Source organism: Podarcis gaigeae (assembly GCF_964106915.1).
Source record: "Podarcis gaigeae genome assembly, chromosome: 13".
Classification (NCBI taxonomy): Eukaryota; Metazoa; Chordata; class Lepidosauria; order Squamata; family Lacertidae; genus Podarcis; species Podarcis gaigeae.
This window is the reverse complement of record NC_139689.1, coordinates 29,509,462-29,528,711: the sequence shown is the minus strand read 5'-3', so window position 1 is coordinate 29,528,711 and position 19,250 is coordinate 29,509,462. Positions and strand designations below refer to the sequence as shown.

At 45.9% G+C, this 19,250-nt stretch overlaps 1 protein-coding gene across 1 annotated transcript in view; it reads left to right on the top strand.

Annotated features, from left to right (window-relative positions):
* The first annotated feature begins 4,468 nt into the window (after positions 1–4,468).
* Positions 4,469–19,250, top strand: part of LOC310829822 (gasdermin-A3-like) — a 19,363-nt gene continuing 4,581 nt past the window's right edge. The window contains exons 1-9 of the mRNA XM_083708804.1: positions 4,469–4,525; positions 7,717–7,885; positions 10,815–11,092; positions 12,723–12,897; positions 14,699–14,861; positions 15,430–15,529; positions 16,517–16,570; positions 17,585–17,617; positions 19,060–19,199. Of these exons, the coding sequence (XP_083564930.1) occupies positions 10,882–11,092; positions 12,723–12,897; positions 14,699–14,861; positions 15,430–15,529; positions 16,517–16,570; positions 17,585–17,617; positions 19,060–19,199 (876 nt within the window). The 5' untranslated portion in view covers positions 4,469–4,525; positions 7,717–7,885; positions 10,815–10,881. The remainder of the gene's footprint in view (positions 4,526–7,716; positions 7,886–10,814; positions 11,093–12,722; positions 12,898–14,698; positions 14,862–15,429; positions 15,530–16,516; positions 16,571–17,584; positions 17,618–19,059; positions 19,200–19,250) is intronic.

Below are 19,250 nucleotides of genomic sequence, written 5' to 3'. Positions count from 1 at the left end.
TGTGACAAATGGAACTTTGTTGTTGTTGTTTAGTTGTTTTGTCGTGATTAGAAAACAAAGTGAAGTAAACCCACCCATCCCTGTGGAAGAGTAAACAAATGCAGTACCCTGCAGAAGGGGAAGGATCTTCAGCAATGAGTAATGTGGGGGGAGGAGGAAGGAGTATGCTGAGGTAGTATGAGAAGAAAAGGGGTGTTGCAACATGAGCATATAACATGGCCAGCACCTCTAATTTGGTAAAGTTCAAGTATACTGGACAAAACTGCTTAAGTTATTCAGGGCTTAAGTTATTCAGTGGTCCTGGGAATCCTGTTGCCCTAGAATTAAGCCATTTTGGAAAATACTAAAGCTAGTGGGGAGCAGAAGAAATCTTAGATGCAGAATTTATCACAAATATCCTTACTGTGCCCGGAACAGAAATAGTGGTTATCATTATCTGTTAACAAATGAAGGATGTAAAGGGGATGATTAGTTTGGCTCATATTCTTAGACCAGGGGTCTGCAACCTTTAAGACAAAAAGAGCCACTTGGACCCGTTTCTGAAGGGAAAAAAAGCTGGGAGCCGCAAAACCATTTAGACATTTAAAACAAATATATCTCCGGAGCCGCGATCTGACAGCGGGCGGGAAGGTGACGTCAGGACGGTGCATGACTAACGCACGCACCGCCCCCATGCAACGTCACAGCCAGTACAGCGCCCGCCACAGTGGGGAGTGTAGGGGTGCACAATGCGCCTCCTCCCCTCGCTAGTATCTGCCCCGGAGCCACGGCAAAGGTGTAAAAGAGCCACATGCGGCTCCGGAGCCGCGGGTTGCAGACCCCTGTCTTAGACTTAACAGGGAAAGCTTGGAGAGTTTAAAAATAAAAGGCGGGGGGAAATGTATATTACGAATAAGAAATAAAACCACAGAATTGCCTCGAGTTCTGGGCTACTGATTGTGTGCTACACATGTAAACAATAACAAAAGTATGAATTATTTTGACATGTATAAACCTTAAAATGAGAGTACTGGAGTTGGAACGACAGCCTTAGTTTCTGTTGGCTAAATTTATCATTTGTCCCAGGCATGGGGTTCAAAACAAACCCAATCTGGGCAGAAGATACTCAAAAGGTACCAACCCCAGATGCCTATTTAGGTGAAAACTCTAATGTGGCGGGATCCTTGCAGATGGAGGCTGAAACCCCTGATCATAAATCATACCTGCCTCCATGATTCTGCCACCTGAAGCAGAAACGTCAGTCCTATCCCTGGAGATCCTGCGATGGCAACTCCTCCCATGCTGGCTTAACCCTGACCATCAAAAACCAGTATAGTGGTGCCCCGCAAGACGAACGCCTCGCAAGACGGAAAACCCGCTAGACGAAAGGCTTTTCCGTTTTGGAGGCGCTTCGCAAAACGAATTTCCCTATGGGCTTGCTTCGCAAGACGAAAATGTCTTGCGAGTTCCTGCGGGTTTCCCCCCCTTTTTCTCCCCTTTTTCTAAGCAGCTAAGCCACTTATCAGCTGATCCGCTAAGCTGATAAGCCGCTAAAAGCCACTAAAAGCCGCTAATAGCGCTAATCCGCTAAGCTGTCAATGGGCTTGCTTCGCAAGACGAAAAAACTGCTATATGAAGAGCCTCACGGAACGGATTAATTTCGTCTTGCGAGGCACCACTGTATAGTGGAAGTCATTCCCAACTGCTTCTCATGCATGTGATAATTTGAGGGCTTTGGTTAATATTAGTTCATTCACATGATCCGGTAGAGGGCGACTTTTTTCATAGTGTAAGTTTTCTGTTCAATGAAGTAGAACTACAATTGTGTTGGAAAGTAGCCAAGAATTACGTCTTTCAGGATGCATAGCACCAAAATCAGGTTAAAATTATTTTCCCCTCCCCAAACTAGAAATTGTATCCGACAAGTGGGTTTGGGGGTGAGCTGGGGGTTCTGAGGGTTGTGTTCCCTGTTCCTGACCATTCTCTAACTTTATCACTGCCCCAAGGTTCATCACATTCTCAGGGTGTTTCAGGGTTCTTGAGTTTTGAGGGTTATTCAGGGTGCCAACTTGCAATGCTGAGAAAATTGCGAGAGCCTTTGCATCATGGAAAAAGAATGACTGTTCTCCATTTTATTGCACAATTCCTTCCTTTGCGGTAGCCCTGTTGAGTCAGCAACTCTCCCCTCAACCTTTTCATGGCTTCAGTTACAAATTTGACTATCCTTCTACCATCCTGAGCAGGTTGTTTGTTGTTGATGTTTTGTATAATGAACCGCTAAGCCGTTCCAACATGCTGTTGTCGTTCTTAAGCTACTCAGAGATCCTTCGGCCCACTCTAATCCTTTCATTCTAATAATATGTGCATACACCTAACTGTATTTCACTGTCTTCATTGTCTTCTGACTCATTGCTCTGTGTTATTAGCGGTCTTGCCCATGTCTGCTTTCAATTCTCTATGTTGATATTTTTGTTATTTTCCTGACCCAGGATATAATGTACTTACGATGCTTGGCTGATCTCCTAGTGTTTCGTTCTGCATCGTCATATCTTATCTCCTGGCATTCTGTTCAGTTGCGCTAGGGGAAAGTAAGAGAACACAGGTTTGTGCATAATAATAATAATAATAATAATAATAATAATAATAATTTATTATTTGTACCCCGCCCATCTGGCTGGGCTTCCCCAGCTACTCTGGGCGGCTTCCAACAAAGATTAAAAATACATTAAAATGTCACACATGGAAAACTTCCCTGAATGCAATACTTAAAGAGAATCTGTTCTATCCAGAAAGGTTTAGTAAAGCTCATATACAGATTTCAGACTGCAAAACTATGACTGTGCAAAAATGAATACAGAAATGAAATACAGTGGTACCTTGGGTTACATACGCTTCAGGTTATAGACTCTGCTAACCCAGAAATATTACCTCAGGTTAAGAATTTTGCTTCAGGATGAGAACAGAAATTGTGCTCCGGTGGTGCGGCGGCAGCAGCAGGAGGCCCCATTAACTAAAGTGGTGCTTCAGGTTAAGAACAGTTTCAGGTTAAGAATGGACCTCCGGAACGAATCAGGTACTTAACACGACGTACCACTGTATAAGAGAACAAGGAAGGTGTTCATGGTGAGTTCTGGCAGCTCTTTTTCTAGAAAAATAGCACTGAATCTACTTGTAATATAACCTGAAATGTGACTTTGGAAATAACAGCAGTTTCTGTTTAAAACCACCTGTTGCCAGATTCAGAAGTTGTTTAAAACAGTCAAAGCGGAAGACATTTTCCAGTGCACAGACAGTTCCAGTGAAAACAAAACTTTTCTCTGGAAGACAGCAGCAATAGCAGGCAGGGAGATGTTGTGTATGAAAAGGGAGTGGAAAAGCAGATCAACAACCCTCTTTATGGTCCTTTGGACACATGGGCATAATGGCCAACTAGATACAGGACTGCTGCCTAAGCTGACACACGCATTACTAGGGATAAGGCAACAACCAGCTTTTCTCCACTCCTGCCCCTCACAGGAGGCAGTGGCAATGTCAAAGAACATAAATCTTTCAGGTTCGTGAGGTCTAAAAGAAAACTTGTGCAAAAACCAGGAAAGGAGCCAGAGAACCAATAGCAGCAGCATGTTCTTAAAAACAAAAGGATAGAATCAATTTTCCTTTAAAGTATGTAAAAAAGGCACCCGTGAAGAATCAATAAGTATAGAAATATCCACATGAACAAGAAAAGTTATCCACACACACCCTGCCCCGCCATATATTGGCAGGCATCATGGAGAGGGAGCGATGGGAAGGGAAAGACTTTTGTTTCTAGGAAATAGGAGAGCCGAACATAGTGCTGCTCCTGGTTACACTCAGGAGTTTGCGTAAACATGACTGAGTTATACAAGTTCCAGGGCATTGGAAAAAAACACATGTAAAGTGCTGAGGAAATTCCACCCAAGGTGAACTCAAAATCCTTGCCTGAAGTGCCCTTTTGAGTCTGTGATTTAGGATTTGCCATCCTGTCTTAAGCAAAACCTGCGCCTATATAATCCACATGGGTATATTCTGTTTCTTAAACATGGGCATAGCCAGGATTTTTGTTAGGGGGGAGGGCAGAATCGACGTCATTGGTCAGTTAGTTAAGTATTTCTATTGTTTTACTTGATCTGGGGGCAGCTGCCCCCACTGCCCCCTCCCTTGGTTACCCCCATGTACTTAAAGGGGATTCAAGACTTTCAAGATCTCGTGTTCAGGCAGAGGCGGAGCTAGCTGCTCTGGCACCTGGAACGGCGCACATGTTCTGCACCCGGGGCGGGGCTAGCCCCCTTGAGTCCCCCCTCAGGGGTGTCTCCCCCCCCTCAGGGATGGCACCCGGGGTGGACCGCACCCACTGCACGCCTTTCCTCTGCCATTGTGTTCAGGGCCCCCATCTACACTGGCTGTTTGACTACGTATTGAGGTCGTGTGGGAATGGTTACAATGTGCAAAGGGCAAACGAGGCTGAGTGTGGGGATTTGCCAGTAGCTTCCAGGGCTTTGGAAACCATTTTGTTCAAGACCTGCAGGTGTGGAATTGAGGGCAGTCGAGTTTTTTGTTTTGTTTTGTATATATGTTTTTATTAAATTTCTGTTTTACAATTTAAAATACTCATTTTACATCCTTAAGATATCAGTGACTTCCCTTCTTCTCTTTCCATGGCTCATATTACATATAACAAATCCCTGCATATACCATTCAGTATTCCATTATTACATCCATCATAACTTACTTGCACTGTCGATTTTATCGTAATGCTACCAGTGTTTTCAGCTCTACACTGTTATTTCCCATATATTCAATAAACGTTTTCCAATCTTCTCTAAACTTATGTTCTTCTTGTTCTCTTATTCTATATGTTAAGTCTGTAAAAGGGTCAAAGAGTATTGGGAAATCTTCCATAATGAATTGAAAAAAAATGTTTAAAAGTACTTTCCCCAAAAAACCCAGAGTCCTTTCTGCTGGAGATAATTCAGACTGAAATTCCCAGGTGTCAAAAAAAGGTTATTTATGTATGCCACTACTGTGGCCCATGTTTTGTTAGCCCCAAAATGGAAAACGAGCGAGGTCCCAACCAAAGAAGAGTGGCAGCTTAAGTTGACAGAATCAAATTAGATAAAAGGGTAGCGACGCCCTGCCCCAGGTGTCACGATGCCTTCGTTCACCCCTGGTCCCATGTTTTAGTATGTACTGTACAGTTTGCATCTGATCAGAGACTCTTTTGCAGATGGATCGGAAGAAAAGCTTTGCTTTTAAAAAATCAACATTAAATCTTCCCCTCAACCCAAGGCTGGCCCAGGACATTTGGCCACTTCAGGCAAGACTAGGGTTGCCATATTTTAGGAAGTGAAAATCTGGACACAAAAGTTGAGGTTTTGTTTTGTTTTTTTGCAAAATTGAGAGAGAGAGAGAAGATATTTTTGAGATATTTTAGAGGAAATTCGCCAAAATCTATACTTCCAACACGGGCTGCCATATGCCTTCTTCTCTTCCACAACCCTTCCGACGCTGCCCCTCATGGTGAGCATGGAAGAGGCTAGATTTTCCGCCCGAGGCGACTGCCTCATCTTGCCAGATGGGTAGGCTGGCTCTGCCTCAGCCCCCAGTTCACCTGCTGCCAGTGGCAGGAGAAGTTCAGACTGGAAACCTCATGCAGGGCACGGCCTGCTAATCAAGATCTACTATCAACACAGTCGCTCATTTTGTGAAGACAGGATTGATACTGTGTCTTCCCAGGGGGAAATGGCGTGCTTGAAGCATGTGAAGAGCGGCAGGTCATTTCTGTTGTGCTCCATCTGCTCCAGAGGAGTAATTTAGGATGTTCAGTGTATGTGCATCTTTGCCAGCTGTTGCCCATAGCTTCTGGATTGGTGCAAAAACTTTGGGCAGCATTCCCAACTCTCTCACCCCACTCGGTGCAAACTGAAAGAACTGCGCTCCTGCATAATCTTATAATGGATGGTAAAGGTAAAGGACCCTCAGACAGTTACGTCCAGTGAAAAGCAACTATGGGGTTGTGGCGCTCATCTCGCTTTCAGGCCGAGGGAGCCAGTGTTTGTCAACAGACAGCTTTCCGAGTCATGTGGCTAGCAAGACTAAACTGCTTCTGGTGCATGGAGGACCATGGCGGAAACCAGAGTGCACAGAAACGCCATTTCCCTTCCCACCGCAGCAGTACCTATTTATCTACTTGCACTGGCGTGCGTTTGAACTGCTAGGTTGGCAGGAGCTGGGACAGAGCTACGGGAGCCTATCCCATTGCGGGGATTCGAACCTCCGACCTTCTGATCGGCAAGCCCAAGAGGCTCAGTGGTTTAGACCACAGCGCCACCCACATCCCTTAATGGATGACGCATGAACGAGTATGACAACAAAGACAGTTGATGCATGGCGGACCAGAGATGTGAATGAGATTGGTATAGTCTATTCTGATCCCTGGCCTGGTATTGTCAACTTTCCTTAAACAAAAGATGGGAGACAATGTCCACCGATTTATCCTGTGTGGGATTGTGTTAAAAAACAACAACGGAGTTTGGACATTTTTGTTAAATTTCAAATGCCAACTTTCTTTAAATTGCAATAAATTACAAAAAACCTAAAGAGAGGTTGTGGGTTCAAGTCCCATGTTGGGCAAAAAGAATTCTGCATTGCAGGAGGTTGGGCTAGCTGACCTCTGTGGTCCCTTCCAGCTCTAAAATTCTATGGTTCATTCCCAACCAAAGAAGAATGGCAACTTAAACTGATGGAATATGCACAGCTTGCGGACCTAACATATAGAATAAGAGAACGAGAAGAACATAATTTTTAAAGAAGATTGGAAAACGTTTATTGAATATATGGGGGTAAACTGTGTACATTTGAAAATGTGGGCAGCCTTAAGATAAATTCAACAGTGTAAATAAGTTTTGATGGATGTAATAATGGAATACTGAATGGTTTAGTTTATATAAAATATGCAGGGATTTATGCTGTGCAAAACGAACCATGGAAAGAGAAGAAGGGAAGTCACTGATACTTTAAGGTTGTTTAAATGGATATTCTAAAATGTAAAACAAATTTTTAATATAAATTATACAAAAATAAAATAAAATTCTAAGGTTCAGAATGCTGACTGACCACTGGGAGGAATCACAGTGGAATGAAATAGCATACCCTCCAACATTTCTCTGATGAAAACAGGGACGTTCTAAGAAAAAGTGGGACTTTCTGGGATCAAATCAGAAATGGGGCCAGCTTCTGTAAATCCAGGACAGTCCCTGGAAAATAGGGACACTTGGAGGGTCTGGAACAGAGCATATCCACTCTGCCACATTTTGTACTAGTAGCGGTTGTAATAATCATGAATAATTGTGTAGGGTTCTTTCTGTTACCCATTTCCCCACGCTGGTTCTTGACATTTCAATTCGAACCCACTCTGCTTATTGCCAGCGCTAAGCCCTAGGGCAAATGAATCAATGATAAAGAAATTAAGTTTTACCGAGTATGTGCAGAGTGTTTTTCCTGTCACTACAGAAGACCCATAAGTTCTACCTCACTTGTTTGGGATTGTTGTCTACAGGTAAAAGGGCACGACTTCAAGGCAGGTCGTGGCACATGTGAACCCTCTCACCTCAACTGATCACTCATCTGCTCTCTAGCCAGTTGAACATGCCAGTACCTAGTGGTTTGTGTGACTCATAAGGAGGGTTAAAAAAAGGATGTCCAGCTTCCCTTTATTAGCAGAAAATGAAGCGTCTAGCAGTTCACTTCACAATTCCTTTAAGAGTGTTGTTGGCAAGCTCATGAGCAGGAAACTTGCAGTTGACCTTGCTGAATCCGGAGTTATTCTTGTCAACCAAGGAAGCCCCCCCCCTTTTTAAAGAAGAAACCTGAAGGCTTCAGGATTCAGGTAAGTCAAAAACTATTTTCTGAAAGAAACCAAGAAATCCTGTTCCGATGTCTTCATGACATCCCACAATCTCCCACCTCACTTTTACACCCGGAAGGAGCACAGGTAGCTGGGAGTGAAACTAAGATAGGTTCTTTGCACTTCTGAAAATGTTGAAGATAAATCATTACTAATTACAAAGTTATTGATGTGATATAATCCAGCAACTCAGGAAATCTTTAGCAAATACCTTGGTTTTCCCTCCCCCTTTTCCTTTTGCTTCTCTGTGCATTGAATAAACGAAACTTTTAACAAGAACAATCCGATCCTCGTTCCCAGCTTACCTCACCACTCTCGGTTTGAAAGAACTTTTTAAAACGTCAGTAATTGTGTATTTTCATTCTGGTCCCTCTCTCTTCTTTAACTTCCAACCTTATTCCCCCATGCCAAGTCACACATTTTCGCTTTTAATGTGAAGCTGGCAGGCATGCCATTTTAGCCTGTCATTTTTAAAGCATTAAAAAAGCAAGTAAGAAAGAAAAAAACTGAAAAGGCAGCTGGATTGAACAAATTCATGGTGTCTCTTGGGGCCAAGACTCCTCTTTTCTCTCATTGACGGCGCTCGTGCATCTGCCAGAGTTACTCTGACGGGCAGAAATTTAACAAGGAAAGCTACACCTGTTGAATTTCTCTGACTGATGGGACTGTTAAAGGCAAGTGAGCCCATCAGGTAGGGGTGGGCTAGCTGACTACATTCCTTTTGAATTTCATGTGCTTTCTTCCAAATCAGCCTTTACCTTACAGTGGTATCTCGGGTAAAGAACTTAATTCGTTCTGGAGGCCTGTTCTTAACCTGAAACTGTTCTTAACCTGAGGTACCACTTTAGCTAATGGGGCCTCCTGCTGCTGCTGCACCGCTGGCGCATGATTTCTGTTCTCACCCTGAGGTAAAGTTCTTAACCCGAGGTACTATATCTGGGTTAGCGGAGTCTGTAACCTGAAGTGTCTGTAACCCGAGGTACCACTGTATTAGTGTTTACATCAGCCTATAAACAGGACCAGCCCAGGCAGATTTTTGTAACCCTGTTGCCTGTACGCATTTTGTAGCACATGGACAGCTTGAAAGAAAAACCACACCTTTTCTTAATTGACAAATGCTTCTCTGCGCTGTCAGTGACCTGGTGGTCAGGGCTGGCCCCATATTTGGCTGCCTGAAGCAAAGGCCAAGATGGCGCCTGCTCCTTTCCTTGTACTGAAGCCAACCTGACAGAAGGTGAAGTGTAATTCAACACTGGGGATGATGGGGCAGCATCCTTCACTGCACCTCAAGGCAGCAAGGAGAGCTCAGTGGGGCACAGGACAGGGTGTGAGGCACCCATTGCTTCCCTCTACCTAATAGTAGGGCTGGATCTTTTAATTTTTTTCTGCTGACTCTCCTTTTAGGGATTTCCCTCTCTCTTCCATCTTCAACATTTCCAGACACAGAATCTACTTTCAATCACAATGAGGAATATAGAACCCCCTTTCATTTTTTTTATCTCTGTCTCCTCCTTCTCCTCCCCCCTCTCCTCCTCCCTTCTTTTTCTTCTCCTTCTCTTCATCCTCCTCCTTGTTCTTCATTCTTCTTCTTTTGGCTTCCATTCTGTGTTTCCTCCATCTCTTCTCGCTGTCTAAAGTAATTTCTAACTGGGTTGTTAAGCCTCCCCTTTCTTTTTGCTCCAGAGCTTTCCCCCTGAAAACCCACCCTTTAAAGCTCAATTGGAACAAATGTCAGTCCACAGAAAACCCAAACTGATGTTTGCTCCAATTCAGCTTCAAAGAGCAGGTTTTTTTTTTTTTTTGCAAGGAAAGCTTTCTTGGGGAGGGGCAACTGTTTGGACACAGTAAGTGTGGATAAGCCCTTAGTTATTTCACATTTGCTGATCTTCATACTCAGCTGTTAGCACTATGCTTTCTATTTTTTTCTGTTGTGGCTTGCTGTATTTACGGTTTAAATTTATTGCTGCTTTAATGTGTTCTGTAACCTGCCCTGGAGTTTGATAATGAAAGGCAGTATATACATATTGTAAATAAATAAAGACCAGTTGAGCGATCACTTAATTACAAGCAGGACGGCAGCCTATAAAACAACAGCGACACTTCAGTACTTTGCCAGCCTTAGATTTCACCACTGGCAGCATATGCAAGTGAGGTGATCACCACACGCTTAAGGAAGTGGTTTTCTTCAACTAAAACTCCTTCAAAGTTAACAGGAAAAAAAAATACTGGGAGGAAAACCACTTTGCATTCAACCTGGGCCTCAGAATACAGCCTTTTTTAATGCTTCAAAATGGTTTGTAAATGTTGTTTGGGAGAGCGTTCTCTCACTCGTTTTCTGAAAGCCTAAGGCCTAATGCACTGCCCAGTTCCACAGTCAACTTCAAATACTAGCTTGGGGCTGCAATTTGAGGAGCGCCCAAGAACCAGATGTGCCCTGAGAATTGAAAAATTGCAGGTATTACAGCACCAGGGCCAGCCTAAAATATTTTGCTGCGTGAGGCAAAAAAACAAAATGGTGCCCCCCATGGCAGTTGACGGTTACTTCAACCATGGGGATGGGACAGCAGTCATATTCACACTGTACATTTGGCTTTTCCCAAAGAATCCTGGGAACTATAGTTTGCTAAGGGGACTGGGAATTGTAGCTCTTTGAGGGGTAAACTACAGTTCCCGGGATTCTTGGGGGGGGGGAGAGAGCCATGGGTTTAAAATGTATGCTGCAGATATTACCCTCACAATTCTAACCCTCACAACTATCCTATGAGGTAGGCTCAAGGGAGTGGCAATGATTGGGCCACAGTCACCAACTTGCACCTTAGCCTCCCAGGTCGTAATACAACACTTGAACTACTTTACCACACTGGCTATCCTGTTTTAATAAAAATAAAATAATTCGGTTCCTTCCTTACAGGTTGTGAGCTGCCTTCCTTTCTTCCTGCTGTTGTGTCTCCGCGTCTTCCAATCTGTGGGGATAAAAAATGTTTAAGCGGCTGACCAAGCAGCTTATAAAAGAGCTGGGCTCAGATAGGAGGCTGATACCTGTGACTAGCCAGGTACTCACCGATAGCTTCCAGCCTCTCTCTCTGGTGACTAAAGAGCAATCCAGGTTTCCTTGGAATACGCGGAAGTATTCCCCAAGCCCTTTCAAGCTGGTGGATGTGCTCGAGAAAGGAGCAGAGGTGGAAATAGGTATGTTGTTTTTCGTATAATTTAGTAGTCATCTGTTAGGGTCTGTGGGGCTGGGAGCAATACAGTGGCTTACTAGAAACCATGTCCAGACCAAGGTGGATACCAAAGCTTAGGGGAGACTTTTTTTCTGTTTAACAACTGCGACAAGCAACCCAGGAACAAGCAACCCAGGGATCTAGAAGTGAAGCCAAATCAGAGAATCATAGAAGAAGAAGAAGAAGAAGAAGAAGAGGAGGAGGAGGAGGAGGAGGAGGAGGAGGAGGAGTATCCCACTTTATCACTACCCGAAGGAGTCTCAAAGCAGCTAACATTCTCCTTTCCCTTCCTCCCCCACAACAAACACTCTGTGAGGTGAGTGGGGCTGAGAGACTTCAAAGAAGTGTGACTGGCCCAAGGCCACCCAGCAGCTGCATGTGGAGGACCGGAGACGCGAATCCGGTTCACCAGATTACGAGTCTACCGCTCTTAACCACTACACAACACTGGCTCATAGAGCTGGAGAGGCTCGTGTCCCAGACAGGCAATGAAGATTTGCTATTTGCTTATGCATGGCTTATGTAGGCTCCGTTTGGGGTTTAGGCTGGAAAGTTGTGTGTGCCTCATCTGAAGGTGTTCACACTTCTATGTACACACATTTGAAGTAGCCCTCCATGGACAATGGAATTTCATGGCTGGGGTGTCTGGAATGTGGCAAAAGGTGTTTGGATTTGCGGTTTAGCTCTTCAGTGGGCCGTGCTTCAAACTCACATACCCAGTATGAACTACGGATCCCGGTTCTGGTTTGCATGGAAAGTGGTTTGTAGTAACAATAGTGAAGTGTAGGTGGGTTCCCACGAGGCAAGACACAAGTGATAGCAGCAAGTACCTTTACTGAATTAACTGAACTGGACAACAGGGACAAAGCAACTGCTTATATACATTTCTGAAGGCCTGGGCCACTCCCATTCCCAACGCGATTGGCTGTCTAAACTTCCAAGCTGCGAATCATAACTCAGAGTTTAAGGGCCAATGGCAGAGGTCCAAAACCTGAAATGTTCTGGGATTGGATACAGTATCACGTATCGAATCAGAACACAGGGGCTCAGAATCCTTAGTCCAGGCTCAGGCAAACACAGACCACTGAATGCACAACAGAGAGTTTGTCCAATTCAGACATAATGGCAAACCATAGGTATCTGGCATCAGGGAGCAGAAAGGATCTATGTTAACCTTGCCCCCGGCAGATCACTCCTCCCCATATCTATTCCGGTAAGCAACAAAGACACACTTGCTAGGAAGGTAGCACTTCTAGCTGCTCTACCCTCCTGCCAAGCAATTTCTTGGAAACAAAGTGCACTAGGAGGGGAGAGAATGGGAGGATGGATTGCATCAACCCAATGGGTTTGGTCGTAACATACAGATCCCTTTCAAGAAAGCAGAGGTAGGAGCCACAAAGTAGAACAGTTTAATGCCGTCGAGAGAACCTGCTGTTCTGGCTCTGTAATTAGAAGAAGGGTGATAGCATCTGCCTGTACATATGATTTGATTATTGTGAACCTCTTTGAGAATCATCAGGAGTGGAATGTGGTGGTTAAAGAAATAAATCTGACCAAAGTGTTTTGAACGTGGGGTTTTGTTGTGCTTTCCCCAGAACTGAAACACTCCGAACCACTTCTGTTCTCTGCAAACATCTGCCACAAATCTGGAGCAAAACTGAACCTCAAGATACAGACTGTTGCAGTGGATATCGGCGGCTTGGGCTCGGCCTGCTTGTCTTCCTCTTTGGTAGCTGTGAGGAAAACCTATGTGGACACCAGGGAGCTGTGGTGAGCATGGCTTTGCAGGGTGCTTGGGAAGGGGAGAAGTTGACCAGGCTTGTTGGCCATTGCCTTTTTTTGGTTTATGCAAATGGAGAGCCTTCTCTTGCACCACAAAAGGAGACTCCAGCTGCTCCAGGAAGCTGACTTTGGGTGTCACCAAGAGCTGCAGAGTAGGACAGGGAAATGGATCAGGCCCACATCCATCCACATCCATTCTCACATCCACACTATGCATTTAAAGCACATCGCCCCTGCAAAGAACCTTGGGAACTGTAGTTCATAGAGCTACAGTTCCCAGCACCCTTAGCAAACTACGGTTCCCAGGATTTATTGGGGGGGATTGCCATATGCTTTAAATGTGCACCAAATAGGCAGTGGGTGTTGGGCACCCTGTCTTCTAAACTGTCTTTCAGTGAAACTTTTCACACCATGACTGTGCCAGGCTCCCTCTGAACAGGAAGGATCAGAGAATAGGAATAGCCTGGCAGTCCTTGTGAGGGCAGCTAGCACTATGGAGCTCCTCTGAAGCACTATTTCTCACGGCAACCTGGCATAAAGGCAAAGGTAAAGGGACCCCTGACCATTAGGTCCAGTCGTGACCAACTCTGGGGTTGCAGCGCTCATCTCACTTTATTGGCCGAGGGAGCCGGTGTACTGCTTCCAGGTCATGTGGCCAGCATGACTAAGCCAATTCTGGTGAACCAGAGCAGGGCACGGAAACGCCATTTATCTTCCCGCCGGAGCGGTACCTATTTATTTACTTGCACTTTGACGTGCTTTCAAACTGCTAGGTTGGCAGGAGCAGGGACCGAACAACGGGAGCTCACCCCATCGCGGGGATTTGAACCGCCGACCTTCTGATCAGCAAGCCCTAGGCTCTGTAGTTTAACCCACGTCCCTGCAACCTGGCATACCCAGCATTAAATGACAAAGCAATGTTGAAAGCAAACAAGATGAAAGTTCCCACGTGGAAGGGAACAAGCAAAAGCTGCAACAGCGGTTCAGTACAAATAGAATCCGTTCTTGCTAAGAGGGCTTAAGACTTAACTGCAGCCCCAACAGTTTCCACGAGAGGGCAGTCAAGGATAGAAGAAAGAAAGCAGCCTTGAGTTAGGATTCCTTGAGTTAGGACTTGAGTTATGCACTCCTTGCAGAATCTGCTACAATCCTTGCCTTGTCTCTGGAATGCTCACTCTCCTCACTTTCCAGGAGGCTAGCCATTTATTCATTTCATAAAAATTATACATTGCTTGATTGTAAAACACACACACACATACACAACCAACCAACCAACCAACCAACCATCAAAACAGTATACAAAAAGGGGAAACAATAAAACCAAGAGAAAAAAATACAAACCTCTTTTGAAGTATGCGAAAATTAAAATACTAAAACAGATTAAAATGACCTCAACTTTCTGAGCATCTGGGTAGCAGTGGTGTAGCGGGGGTTGGCGGTGCCTGGGGTGGAACAAATATTGTGCAGTTGTGGACTGGGCAGCTGTGGGGGAGGCATGCGCATTAAGATGATGCTTTTAGTCTTGAAGTGAAACTGCCAGGAAGGTCACATGGAAAGCGGGCAGGGAGACACACCATGTTGTCCTTTGCCTCAGCAAGCAAATTGTCTTGGGCAGGATCCGGGTGTGGGGTCTGGGAAAGTGCCACATCACTGGGAACCTTTTGCTCTGTAGCCCTCCCCAGAGTGGCCCTCACGAGGGGCGCAGAAGCCCCCCCCCCGTTCTTTCCTCACTCAGCAAGAACCCTGAATGCTTAGGAGCCATTGCAACATACCTCCCCCTTGCTTTCAGGAAAATGGTGCCATCCCTCAGCCTTCTCCAGCAACTCTACCCTAAGCTGCATTTCTACGTTGTGACAGAGGCTTTCGAGATAATGGAGCCGCTTCTGATTGAGGAGACTGTCCAAGCAGGAGGCAAGGGAACGGTGACAGCAGCAGAAATATTGACGATACAGGTTTGTGGCCTTTAGCTTTGTGGTTTCTCCCTCTTCTCTCTCTCTGTCTCCCACAACCCACATTTCTGTGGTGGCTCCCCAATTGTGGAATGCTCTACCCGGGGAGGCTTGCCTGGTACCTTCATACAGGTCTTTAGGCACCAGGCAACAAAGTGTCTCTAGGTAGTTGCACCCGTCCTGTCAAATGCCCTCCTGTCAGATGCTTTTTCGTAGACATCTGAAGGCAGCCCTGTTTGGGGAAACTTTTAATGTTTGATGTGTTGTTTTGTTCCTTTATTTTTAGTTGGAAGCTGCCCAGAGAGGCTGGGGTAACCCAGTCAGATGGGTGGGAAACAAACAAACAAACAAACAAAATGTTGTTACCAGGTAATTGGCTGATTGAACAATCAACCATGGCCTTTTATAAGTGCTTGTGAGAGGGGGGTTATTGCTTTGTTGTGGTTGTTGTCTTTTGTGTTCTCATTTCGTATTTTTATTGCCCTTTGATCTTCAGATGAAGGGCAGTATACAAATTGAAATAATAATAATAATAATAATAACCACAAGAACAACAACTGTCTGCACACAGGGCCTGAGCACAACAGTGAAGAAGAATGCAATGCTGATCCCCCAGGGCACAGTGCTGGCCTATGCGGTTGAGAAGCTCCAAACCTACGATGAAGAACTGGGTGAGTGAAAAGAGTTGTCTGCACAGATTGAGACGGGTATAGCTTCCACAAAGAATGTGAAAGCATCTTGAGCCAGGATGGGGAACCTACAGCCCTCCAGTTGTTGGATTCCAATTCCTTTCAGCCCCAGACAGCATGATGGGACTTATAGTCCAGCACCTGGAGGTTCTACAGTCTCTGCCCTCTTGATGATCTAGAGAGCAGCTCTCTCATTTTTAAATGGTCAGGACTATCAGCTCCCCTTCCACTAGTAGCATGAAGCTTCCAGAAGGTTGCCCATGAGTCAATTCACCCTGCAACGGAGTGAGAAAATGATTGTCAAGTGGGATGCCAAGAAGCAGATAAATAAGAAGAGTTCTTACCAAGTAGTTTATTCAGTATTCACAGAGAGACAGAAAGGAATGCAGTCTCTCTTAGATAATGGCGTTGCTCTAAGTAAAGTCCCACCGCCTCAGTCCCTCCTATTCTACATCACCCCTGCGCCTGCTGATCTGTGTTTTCTATCTCTGAGCTTTCTGTTCTACTACTCTCAAGGCACACCGGGTCCTTGAAGGGGGGGGGGGTCCTGGATGCTTTCTAGAGACTCCGAATCTGTCAGCTGTTTCTCCCCTGGTGCTTCTTCTTCCTGCTTCCGTCCCAATATTTCCCAGCTTCTCCGCTCTGCAGCCTCTGAACTATGACCTTCTGCAAACCACTGTTCTAAATCTATACTGTCTCCCTCTTCTCCGGGAAGTGGGGGGGGGGGCAGGGCAGACTTCACCATCCTTCCTCTTTGGACCAGTCCCTGACAGTGATGCTGTTGGTTTGCAGAACCACAGGAATTGGAGAGCTTGCTGGGTGGTGTGATAACAGCTGGTGTGTGAGGCATCTACCTGTAGCTAAACAGTTCAGCTCCGCAGGTTGTCCCAGGGTCACTCTGAGACCATGGAAGACATGAAGAACTCGATTCTATATCCTCTCCTGATCATTGCTTCGTTTTCTTTCCAGTTTTGCTCTGCCAGCAGCTTCAAACAAAGTTGGTTTCCTCGCTCACGTATGGTGGTATGTGTGAGACTGTTGTTACTTATAATTTACACATAATAATGTACTCAAAATGTATGTCGCTTTGCGGAATAATGCAAGTGAAACAAAAAGAGACAGACAGAGAGGACTCTGTCTTGATAATGCTCCAGTATGAATGTCGCAGGTAGCGCTGTGGGTTAAAGCCTCAGTGCCTAGGACTTGCCGATCGAAAGGTCGGCAGTTCGAATCCCTGCGGCGGGGTGCGCTCCCGCTGCTCGGTCCCAGCGCCTGCCAACCTAGCAGTTCGAAAGCACCTCCGGGTGCAAGTAGATAAATAGGGACCGCTTACCAGCGGGAAGGTAAACGGCGTTTCCGTGTGCGGCTCTGGCTCGCCAGAGCAGCGATGTCACGCTGGCCACGTGACCCGGAAGTGTCTCCGGACAGCGCTGGCCCCTGGCCTCTTGAGTGAGATGGGCGCACAACCCCAGAGTCTGTCAAGACTGGCCCGTACGGGCAGGGGTACCTTTACCTTTACCTTTTATGAATGTCCAAAGTAGACAGGACAAGAAGGAGGCGAGGGAACAGAGGAAAAGGTTTGCAAAAATTACTAGAGTTGTTATATTAGCACTGCACAGCACTGTTAAATTTCCCCCACCTGGTGGGTTTCACAGTGTTTTCCGCTCCAGCTCTTCACATCAACACGGCTTCGTTAGTGTCAGATTCATTTCTGCTCATGCACACATGAAGGGGGGGGCGGCGTTTAACATGGCGGGGATGTCTTTGCCCTGTGCCAAGTGTTCACACCTTGGCTAGAGATGAATTAGGAACAGCTTACGAATTCTAGCTGGTGTGAAGCTGGTTTGAGGAACAGGGACTCAACCCGTAGTGTTCTGTTAAAAAGGTCCAGAGTGCATAATGCGTTTTGGATGATGTGTGAACCCAGCACTTGGAAACACAGTGGGTGCACAGTGAACACAGCTTTAGCTAACATGAATTCCAAGTGGGTATTTTTAAGCCAATATTTTTTAAATTTCTCTCTCCTTCTCCCTTCAGCATTCCAGGATGAGCTGGGCTCCTCACTAACAGGCAAGTGGCCTTCTGTTGCTTTCTGATTTCGCGCCTGGAATCTGCCCGTCCCAATCCTGCAGATCTTTGCCACCAGAGACCAGCAAATTCCTTCCATAGCTCCGTGGCAGAACATCTGTTTTCCATGCGGGCGGTTCCAGGTTCAGTCCCCAGCATCTCCTGGTAGGAATGGGAAATAAGTGATCTACTGCCAGTCAGTAGTAGGCAGTAGGTCTGGTTCAGTATCATAAAAATTGTAGAATCACAGAATTGTAGGGTTGGAAGGGACCCCCGGGGGTCATCTAGTCCAGCCCCCTGCAATGCAAGCATCTCAACTAGATCATACATGATAAGTGGCCATCCAACCTCTGTTTAAAATCCTCCAAGGAAGGAGAGTCCACCACCGCTCATGGGAGGATGCTCCACTGTCAAAAAGCTCTTAATATCAGAAAGTTCTTCCTGATGTTTAATCGGAATCTCCTTCCCCATAACTTGAAGCCACTGGTTCAGGTCCTAACCTCCAGAGCAGGAGAAAACAAGCTTTGCTCCGTCCTCCAAGTGACAGCTCCTTAGATATTTGGAGGTGTCTATTGCATCTCCTCTCAGTCTCCTCTTCTCTGTGCTAAACATACCCACCTCCCTCAACCATTGGTCCTAAGGCTTGGTTGCCAGATCTTTGATCATCTTAAAAGGTAAAGGTAAAGGGACCCCTGACCATTAGGTCCAGTTGTGGCCGACTCTGGTGTTGCGGCGCTCATCTCGCTTTATTGGCCAAGGGAGCCGGTGTACAGCTTCCGGGTTGTGTGGCCAGCATGACTAAGCCGCTTCTGGTGAACCAGAGTAGCACACGGAAATGCCGTTTACCTTCCCGCTGGAGCGGTACCTATTTATCTACTAGTACTTTGACGTGCTTTCAAACTGCTAGGTTGGCAGGAGCAGGGACCGAGCAACTGGAGCTCACCCCATCGCGGGGATTCGAACCGCCGACCTTCTGATTGGCAAGCCCTAGGTTCTGTGGTTTAACCCACAGTGCCACCCACGTCCCGCGTTGATCATCTTGGTCACCCTCAAATGCACATGTTCAAGCATGTCAATATCCTTCTTTAATTGTGGTGCTCAGAACTAGACACAGTTCTCCAGGTGTGGTCTATGTTCCTCTTGCTCCTCTCAAAGCTGAACCCAGCTGAAATTAGCTCCCACTGCCTCTGAAACTCAGTGCCATACTATTCATTTAAGCTATTTATGTATCGCTGGAATATCTAAGCAATGTGCCCTAACAAGCACTTTTAACAGAGAGGCTGGTTATTTACCCAAGAGCCTATTGCCCATCATAAACCAGCCTCAGTCCTCAAAGGCAAAGCCACCTCCTCGTTTAGATCAGGGGTGGCAAACCTGTTGAACCTGTGTGTTATCAGAAGCGCCATAGTGCAAATCATGCTAACCGTCTTGACTGCAACCTTTAGCTGTCCAGCAAGTGAAAGACGCTGTCAAAGAGGCATATGAGCCGCTGTCACTCTTGAGCCAGCCTTTGAAGAAGCAGCTTCTGGAATCCTTTGAAGTTTTCCTGCAGGACGGAGAAGTCGCTCCCACTGTCCAGTCGATGGTTGGTCACATTTCTCAGCTGCTCGACAGCTCATATACCGTGCTATTCTGC